The sequence below is a fragment of the Meleagris gallopavo genome, chromosome 1 (genome assembly GCF_000146605.3).
Source record: "Meleagris gallopavo isolate NT-WF06-2002-E0010 breed Aviagen turkey brand Nicholas breeding stock chromosome 1, Turkey_5.1, whole genome shotgun sequence".
NCBI classification, from domain to species: Eukaryota; Metazoa; Chordata; class Aves; order Galliformes; family Phasianidae; genus Meleagris; species Meleagris gallopavo.
This window is the reverse complement of record NC_015011.2, coordinates 68,138,257-68,147,861: the sequence shown is the minus strand read 5'-3', so window position 1 is coordinate 68,147,861 and position 9,605 is coordinate 68,138,257. Positions and strand designations below refer to the sequence as shown.

The 9,605-nt window shown below is 40.3% G+C and overlaps 1 protein-coding gene across 1 annotated transcript in view; it reads left to right on the top strand.

The window, feature by feature from the left end:
- Nucleotides 1-740: 740 nt before the first annotated feature.
- The window catches only part of CDPF1 (cysteine rich DPF motif domain containing 1), a 15,315-nt gene continuing 6,450 nt past the window's right edge, over nt 741-9,605 (top strand). Inside the window, exons 1-3 of the mRNA XM_010716048.3 lie at nt 741-976; nt 6,044-6,163; nt 8,369-8,480. Of these exons, the coding sequence (XP_010714350.1) occupies nt 6,051-6,163; nt 8,369-8,480 (225 nt within the window). The 5' untranslated portion in view covers nt 741-976; nt 6,044-6,050. The remainder of the gene's footprint in view (nt 977-6,043; nt 6,164-8,368; nt 8,481-9,605) is intronic.

The following is a 9,605-nucleotide window of genomic DNA, read 5'->3' as shown; positions in this document are numbered from 1 at the left end:
GAAAAAAACACCAAAAAGCAGAAAAGATGATAGATTAATTTTGGGGTTAGTGGAAAAGATCCAGTGATACTGCTGCTCCCTGTGTCAGCGTTGTTCAGTTGCATGACAGGGATCCAACATTCACTGTGCTTCTGCAGGCAGACATGGAAACAGCCTCAGACATAGACCCTAATGGCCTATCGTGCATACTTGGGCAATTTGCTTTTGTGGTATGCATTGATTCACTCTTGCACTATCCACGTAGCTGGTCTTTTACAACCGAGGCCCTCCTAACAGCTGAATTACTGAACCAGGAATTCTCAGCAGCTGGGAATAAACACTACAGCCAGAGCTGTGCTGCTCCGACGTTTCCACCGGGGGGCAGTAGTATGTGCCTGTTAATCAGCGCCTAGTTGCAGCATTCTTGCGTGAAGCTGTTAAATTCTCACCTAATTTGAAATTCTTTACTAAGTGCTGTCTAATTCAGAGCTGGCTGGCTGCCATATTCAAGTAAGGAGTGGTTGGGCTAGGGTGTTGGTTTTTTGTTTGTTTGTTTCACAGCGTTGTTAAATGCCGTATTAACAAGTGTCCTTTTGAGACTCATGTTCCTAAAACCTTTTTGCATTAGGAAAGTTTTTGATTTTTAAGAAATCTATGTTACTCTGCTGCAGTATTTTGTCTGGCACACTCTATTTAAACATTTCCCTCCAGGTGCTCAGAAAACACGCTCACTTTCTCTTCTGTGTCCGCCTCTAGGGCTGGCCCCATGGGATAACCACTGGCAGGGCTGTTTGTCCTGCTGCCATGGGGACTCCCACTAGTTGTCATTAAAAAGCAGCACTTGAGGCCTACTATGTGACCTGTACCTTGGGGGAAGCCTGTGTCCTGCTGTGATCTCAGTTCCTTCTGAGCAGAGAGAGCAATACCAGCACCCAGCTGAAGAGAGAAGTTGCTGCAACAAGTCAAGTTTAATTCAGTCAAGTGATCTTTGTGAGAGGTAATAAAGATAAAAGTTCCGAATGGCCACACTTGGCTAAACTGCATTTCTAGACTAATTCTTTGCGGTGAATCCAAGGTAAGTCAGCTCAAAGAAAGAGCAGGGAGGCAGGCCAGTAAGCGACCTAAATGTGCCTTCAGGGCAGTAGCATAAGGAAACTGGAGGGAGAGAGAGCTGTTCACCTGGGGATTAATGAGCAGGAAGAAGGTTCTGCTATTTTATTTACTAGCTGAGCAGTGAGGCAGTAGATTCTTTTTCTAAAAGAGGTGAGTATATTCCTAATGTTGAAGTGTGTTTAACCTTATTCCACTCCAAATGCTGCAGAATAACTTGCTGTTTACTAAGCTATGTATTCAGTGGCTCCTAGCCTTCCAATAGAGAGCACTTCTTTTCATAGAGAATCAAGCTGTGAATATTTTAATAGGTCATCATCATGATCACTGGCTACAGCAGGAAAATCTTGGCAGGAGAAAGAAACGGGTTTAATTGGAGAGGATTAAAGGTGTGTCAGTGTTGGTTTTATCTGACGCTCTTTCAAATCAAAGTCTGTCTATTTGTAAGCAGATTGTTTCTTGTATAGTTTCTTTAGTTTATGGGTGATTTAGAAATACATGGGTCTTGTGTAATATCAAGAGGGGCTTTAAACTATACGTTGTAAAGACTTGTACTAACAAGGTTCCAAGCAGAGAAAATCAGATTACTTATCTGTGTCACTGCTTTGCCGCTGACCCTGACAGTTTAGTGGTGATTTATTATTTCTGGCATGCCTTCCAGACCTGTTAGCAGTGTGCTCCAAGCAGAACTACCCTGAAGTTTTTAGGAGTCCCCAGAGAACTGCACTGAAAGCCATTTCCTCCGTCTGTATCATGTATCAGTCACAGCATGGAGAAACACTTTTAGAGCAGTGCTAACTTGCTCCTTTCTTTTACTGCAGTTATTTCTTCAGCATGACATTCAAATCTGTGCTTTGCCTTTCACCATGACACGTGGGCCAACCTCACATCTGTCCTGCAGCGTTCTGGGCTTGACTTGGCAGGTTTCTGCTGAGCATGCTTGTTCAGTGTTTTGCTTCATAATCAAATGTGTTGGTAGCAGAACTGTTCTTTTCAGAAGAACTATGCATGTGCTTAAAGTAAGTATGTGTTAAAGTGCCTTGGGGCTTACAGCCAAGAGGACAAATGCAGAATTCAATTCTAAACAAGCTGTTCTTAAAGATTTCTTCATTACATCCCACCCAGAACATTTGGCATGTTACTGGGATATGGTGCTTAAAAGAGAAAGAGAAAGGTGCCAGAGAAAAGAGAAATGCCCAATGTTAGTACAGCTGATGATTTGAGTCACTCTGGGTCACAGATTTGCCTGTCATGGTGATAAAAGGATTAATCTCTATGGCTTTTACTTCCTCAAGAGATCCTTCATCCCGTAGTTGGTATGCTGGAGAGGAACTAATCCTCACTCTTACTTTGCACATCTGCTTGGAGGAGAGGCAGATACTTTGTCGTAGTTTTCATATTGGGCATCTTGCTAAGATTGTGTGTGAGACCAAAGCAATGAGCTTGGAGTCTGTGGTTGTCTATCTATCCCAGAAATGCTTCTGTGCCTTTGTTATCTGAGATGAAAATAAGGTTCTTTAATTGCAGATGAGCTTTTTGGAAGTACTAGATGCTTTGTGTGAGAGTAGGATGCATGTGTTTGGTGGTTTAGACTGAAGGTGTGAAGCACGTGCATAAACTAAAAGTTTATTACACCTGTCATTAAATTTTTTTTGCAGAGGTATGACAACCTTGCTTTGTTATGTAACAGACTTTACTTAGGAATGGGAGCATTGGTCCTGAAATCTGTATGTGTGTGAACTTTGCACTGTCAGTTAGTAACCTTCACTTTCCTAACTGCTACTGTGCAGACAAGCTCTTGGAACAAATGCTATTTCCAATGAAGTAAAACTTCGTACAGCTGATACTAGTGACGTATAAGCCTGGATTAAAATGGAAAGCATTGTGAGTTCACCTGTGCCTTGCAGGCAGGATCATGTGCTTTTCAACTGGCATAGCCAAAAATCTGTTTGTACGTAGATATCATTCCTTCCCAGTGGTAGTCAGTGAACAGATTCTGTTCTACGTGCCAGAGGTTTATAAGTGAGCTGGTGTCCCTGTATCTAACACGCTTCATCTCTGAAGCTTGGGCTGTTCGTCTAGCTTGGAATAAGGACACATTCATTCCAAAGTCTGTGATCTTCACTGCCATAAATATCTTTCTTTTACGTTGTTTTTTTTTATTATTATTATTACTTAATTTGTGTTTTGCTTTATTTTAATGAAAGGATCACTGTGATTATGTTGTCTATTTTAATTCAAGTGACTTTCCATACCCTATGGGGTTAATTATTTCCCCTGTTTGAAAAAAATAATGATGACTGAAAATTACATACAGTTTCCTAGACTGAATTTCATTCAGACAGGTGAGTGTCCTGGTATTGCTACTGACTGCTGACAGAAAGGTAACTTTCAGTATGTTTGGGGGTCTTATATGTTAAACCTAAAATGCGTGATTCAAAAATCAGACTTCTTATTTGAGTTTGTATATAGTTTGAAGATCCCTAAGTTTAATACTCAGGGAGAAATATATAGCACATATGTGCTTTATATCTAACTGGAAAATCTGAAAGCACTTCAGTTAATTAAATTTCCTCCACATCCCTGTGGGCAAAGTAAAATACATAATATCCAAGGTTTACATCACTTTCCAGAAAATATAGTTGCCTAAGGTATTTAAGAGTTGAATTTATTTATTATATCAGTACCCAGACCCATTTGTGTTACATTTGAAGAACTCATACCACTGAAATGCCAGGAATGGCAGTGGCCAGTAATGGCCAGGAATTGGTGGTGGTTGAAGGAATTAAATGATAAGGGTGATTATTCCCAAAGTTAAATTTCACAGTTTAACAGAGCATGAATTTATGGACTGATTGTCTGTTAATGAGGCCTCGTAACATCTGAGGATCTTGGGGCTCCCTGTTCTTCTGGAATATTAGATGTCAAGTAGTCACAGCCCTGCTTCACCTTGCCCTCAATTCCCCTTAGCGGCATGTGTCTCTAAGGATTCAGTTTCACCACACTGGGTGAGCAGAAATAGCAGCTTACTGTCACTGAAAAGGGAAAATACATGTCCCTCTTCTCAGCCCTCCCTTTCTGGCTCTATGGTTTTGCTTCTTACCATCTATTGCTGTTAGCAGTAGTTGGATTCCTCTGCAAGCCAATTTAGCTCACAAAAGCAATAGGAAAAAAAAAAGTAAAAGTAGTTCTTTTACTTTTGACTACACTGGTAGCTAGTAGTAAATAGTGTGATGCAATAAGAGCAAAGCCATGAACCCATGTATTTGATGCCAGGTACTGGATACCCACTCTGTATCCATCAGGGTGTTTCTGACTCTGTGTAGTCCTATCCTGTAGACTGAATGCCCTTTAGTTGGACATTCAGGTTGGAGTGTATTAAGATACTTAATATGCTTTTGGAACATCTTTCAGTTGAGTTTTATCTGAAACTCTGGTTTGTGGGCTTTCAGACTGCTCCATGATGCCGAGCAGTGTGGTAAGCGGGGACAATTATACAATTAGTTTCCAAAGCATACCCCCATCCTCAGCTGAAACGGAGACATGGCCTTAGTGAATTGAATCAGCTCTGCAGAGGAAGGGTGCAGATGGTAAGCTAAGAGAGTAGGGGATGATCTGCTGTCCTTTGGCAGAAGGGAGCTGGATGACAGCTGAGCTACTGTCCAAATCTGAGTTCTATCTTCTGAACTACTTGATGCCAGCTCTGGTTCACTTAAAAAAAGCTGATAGGTTTACAGCTGAAAACTGCATGCCGTGCAATGTGGGAAGACTTTAGTTAAAAGTTCAAGTTGTCTTGCCAGCTGCAGAGTGAGTGTCCATTCAGGAAAATGGTGCAGGTGAGCAAGGATTCCTGAACTCTGTAAACAAGTGATTACATTACATTCATAGACTGGGGCAAGTTTTGGGCACGCATGTTGTTAGCTGTGTTTGTTCTGATCATGCCTACACATAAAAATCAGTCCTGAAAGAATACTTGCTGCACCGTGCTTTTTGAAAACTGCAGCTTGTGCCTCTCAAAGAAAGTGGTATCAGTGTAGAATAAGCTCCCAGATGGAAATCCATGGCCAAAAGTTTAAACAAATTCTATTGTAAGCACTGGAGCTGAGAGAGCATACTACATTTTATTTTCTGTCTTGGAGTTGATAGCTATATTTTTGTAATGTGTGACTGAAGCCTTTCAGAAAGATGGACAATAGCTTTCCTATGTGCAGGTTCTCATTATTAGAAATACACAGGTATTCTGAGTAAAGATAAAACAGTCTCCCTTCCGTTTTCTGCCAGTTTTCTTAAAAGGTATAGAACATAAACATTTTTGAGGGGAACTGCTCCTCTGTGCTGTGGTTTGAATGGGCCAACACTCTCTCTACACAAGGAATGATTACATTAGCCTTGTTTCCATTAGGAGCCAGATAAGAACAGGGAGTCAGTGTTAAGCTCCCAAAACTATGAGGAGGTGAACCAGATGCAAGGAAAAAGTAAATCTTTGCAGCACCCACGTTTCTCATACCTGCCTCATCAGTAGGGCCCCAAGCCTTTCCTTTTCACAGGCTCCATTTGTAGCTGGTGGGATGAGATGAGCATTGCAGAACTGGACTGGGATTCTGCACAGCCGATGGAAGATCGTGGCCTGAGAGGCACTAAGGGAGCATAGGACTCAGATTTTCCAGGTCACAGTCGTGTACCTTGCTACCTAAACTCTTTCATGGATCAGGTTCTAAATTAATAGGCAAATTTTTCTTTTTAGACTCCTATCTAAGAAATTTGGAAACTTAACTGGGACATGGGAAAATAACTTGGTTTGGGAGAAAATGTTTACTAGTTAAGATTTGCAGTAGCCAATTTTCCATTGGAATTTAGTTTGCAATGCTGAATGTTTCATGTTTTAATCTTCTCGCAGGCATGCTCCCATAACTGCATTTTGGAGCTAAAATATTTTTGCTCTTTTTGTTAATAGCTTAAAGATGGATTCTCCCAAAGAACCTGCGCCTACAGGAGAGTTCAAGTGTCAGCTGTGTGGCTTAACAGCTCCATACACATACTACGGGCAGAAACCACCAAACACACACTCTGTTGTGTAAGTATAGTTTTTCATGTTTTACAGACTTCATTTATGCTCTAGGCATTGGAAACCTTGTGCTGCAGAATAACGTGTGCTGATTTAACCCAGTAATATGCCATACTGACCCTGAATCTTAGGTTTGGTACTTAGTCATTTTCTTTTTCTATAGGAAAGAAATTTTTTTAAGTGTCAGTGTTGATAGCGAAAACAAGAATCAGCTTTCCTATCCTGCTTCAGTACTGTGGACAGACTTGTATTTTGCGTATTTCCTAATTTAGTGGCCTACAATTTACCTATAGCATAATTTTCTTACTAGAATATTATTGACTGTCAGCACAGCCTTTCTGGGAATAGCCTGTACGTCACAGCTGTGTCAGCTGGGCAACATGTAAACACAGCATGAATCTCATATGTATGGTAAATACACTTTTCATGAACTGTTTGACATGTGGAGTTTTGAACAGCAGTGCTTTTCTTGTACTAGACAGTTCTTGGGCATTAAAGCGTGTGGCAATTTAGTACATATTTACTTTTTAGAAGACTTAAGCCTTTTCTATCTGCCAATCAGGGATAGTTTGACCAGAAACAATGAAGTCAGTGCTTTGTCTGCAGACATCGTATTTACCACAAAGCAAAGTACTTAGCTTTAAATGTGTGAGCAGTTCTTTTGAGGCCATCCTGGTCAACAAATCCATCAGACAAACATATTCAGCAGTGAACTGGAAATCAGGTGTGTACTCTGTGTTTTACCCTTCTAAGACGGCTCTGTTTCCTATAAAGTTGAAGCAGCTGTTGATTGCCTCCTACTTCAGCTGAGATTAGATTTGTTATCCTTGGATAGCTGTATTTTTATCATTCCAAATCCCACAGTGCTATTAATTTTTCCTTTGTCCACTCAGAAGAGGAATGGACCTCCTTTGATCACATGCTTTTGTAGAGTCTGGATTAAAGCTGAGTGTAAATCTTAATGCTAGGTTATCCAAGCTTGGCTTTAACATCTAGACTGTAATTGAATTGTTGAAATTCAAACAGCAAAATAATAATGATGTAGCATAACACTTCTGTATGTGCATAAAAAGTAGCTTTACGTACTGTTTTTATTGATTTATTTTCTTGTCTACTCGCTAGTTCTAAATGCAGTGCTACAGAAACCATATGCCAAACATGAAGGCTTGTACAATGGCCTGGAATCTATGCTGATGATGACTATATCAAGCCTGAAAATCTTGCAAAGGAAGCTTTGCAAAGATAATCCAGTGTTTATACACTAGAAGACTTGTTAAGGAGTTGATCTGCCATGTAAAGATGCCTGCTTCTTGCTAACAATGAAAGGGTGAAAGGCTTAAGCCATCCCACTTTTTGTATGAGCAAGGGGGGAAAAAGGAATGCACCTACAGATGCTCATGTACGTACATGTGTCTGTATGCAGGCAGTTAAAAGATGATAGTATGAGTTAACAGTATCTTTTAAGTATGTATTATACTCCATGTTACTACAGAATTCAAGATTGATTTATATGAGAAATAAGCCAGCCTTGCAGGGTGCCCTGTGCAGACAGACATCAAACTGACTTCTGCACTGTTTTGTGTAGAGCTCCCAGGAAGAATAAGGCTTTATCTTTCCCTAGCAAGTTGCCAATTTATTAATAAATGCAAATTATTAATAAATGTTACTGTGAAGCAAGCAGTACAGTCTTTGACACAAAGGAAGAATATATTGGATCACTGTAATGCTTTGTGCTATCAGCTCCTGTTCGCAAGTGATGAGAACCATAGCTTTACAGCATGGACATAATTAAGAGCAGGCCTTTTTTATTTTATATTTGGTGTACGCAGCTTTGGAAAAGAAACCTTACTTAAAGTTGTGCAGTTGAGGTAATAACTTGAGAAAGTACTAAAACTGGCTGTGTGAAGGAGTGCCTGTCATGAAAGCAGACCATAAGAAATACTTGAAAGCAAAGCACTGAAAAAATGCTTAATCAGACAATGTTGAGATTATCACCAATTGGCCTAATCTTGAAAGCTAGATAGTGGAGTATTGTTGGCAGAAAACAGTCACAATGCTGGTTTTGAAGAAGAAGGGAGCTGCATAGCTGCTACATTGCCTCAAGCAACACCGGGAGGGAAGGCTACCACCCTTTCAGCCTCCGTGATTTCCCTGTTTGAACTCTTCCCATACTGTGAGATTTACCTTTAAAAGTCTGAAATTATTCTCTTATAGGATTTTGGAAGACAGTTATGTCATGAAGGACCCTTTCACCCCTGACAAGGAAAAATTCCTCATCCTTGGGTCTCTGTGCAGTTTGTGTAGAAGAAGTGTGTGTGTTGGTGCAGTAAGTAACAAACAAAACAAACTTCTTTAGTCATTTATTTTTGTTCCAGTCCAAGACCACACATCAAAAACCCAAACATCTTATTTTTAAGGCTGGTTAATTGCATGTTCTTGTTGATTTCCCTGTGATAAAGTTAATAAATGGATAAAGTTAATAAATGGAAACAATCAGCAACTTTGTGTGCTATTTACTGAGGAGCACACAATCTCACAAACACGGTGCAAACTCTTTTCTAATTTCTCAGCACATGCAAATGCAGGGGAGTTCACATACTACTTCAAGATCTTTAGGTTCCTACTTACAGTATATTGTGTTATAACAATGGTAGGTTTTTTGCATAAAGAGGATACAAACAACCATGGGTTTGCATCTGCAACGCAAGCTCACCATTGTATTTGCAAGCGCTCATGTAGAAATTAAACAGAGAGGAGCGTTGAGCAATGCTGTGATAGCTCTCTAAAGACGAATGAATTTGAATAGCAGCCAGCACCAACTTTAAGCTATGAAATCTGAGCGCAGTCCAGAAAGGTGGTATAAAATTACAGTTGTCTTAACAACTTCTCCTGGGTGCTGGGCTGGTCCTTTTGTTTGCTGTGAGTTCAAAGCAAAAATGAAGACAGTTATTATACAGTTATCACTGTCTGGAGGCTGTACTGTGCTTCTTTAAGGCAGTACAATGAATGAGAAAATTCAGGTTCTACTCCTTTCCCTCAGCGTGCCAGTTTTGTGGCTGAAAGAGATTTGGAACTCATGCAGTGGTCAAGATGCATGGATGAGTCAACCCAGGAGGAAATGTCACCTGATCATTTAAATGGACTACAGCATGTATTTGCTCAACCAGACGCCACTGCCCTAAGAGCGGCCAAATCCTGGCCTTTTTTCCAAAGTGGTCATTCCTTATCTCCAATCAATGTGGTTAAATCTGGAGCGCAGCTAACAGCATGTATCTGAGCACGCCTTAATCTTAAGTGTCAGCTTTAGCAGTTTTCAAATTCAACCTTTTCAGCCCTTTCTTTGTTTGCTCTTTCTAGGGACTAGCTTCAGAGACATGATTCTTGCCAAAAGTAGCTAGTAGTATGAGTAGTATGAGTTTAAAAACAATCAGCCAGCCAAATGAAGAAAAAA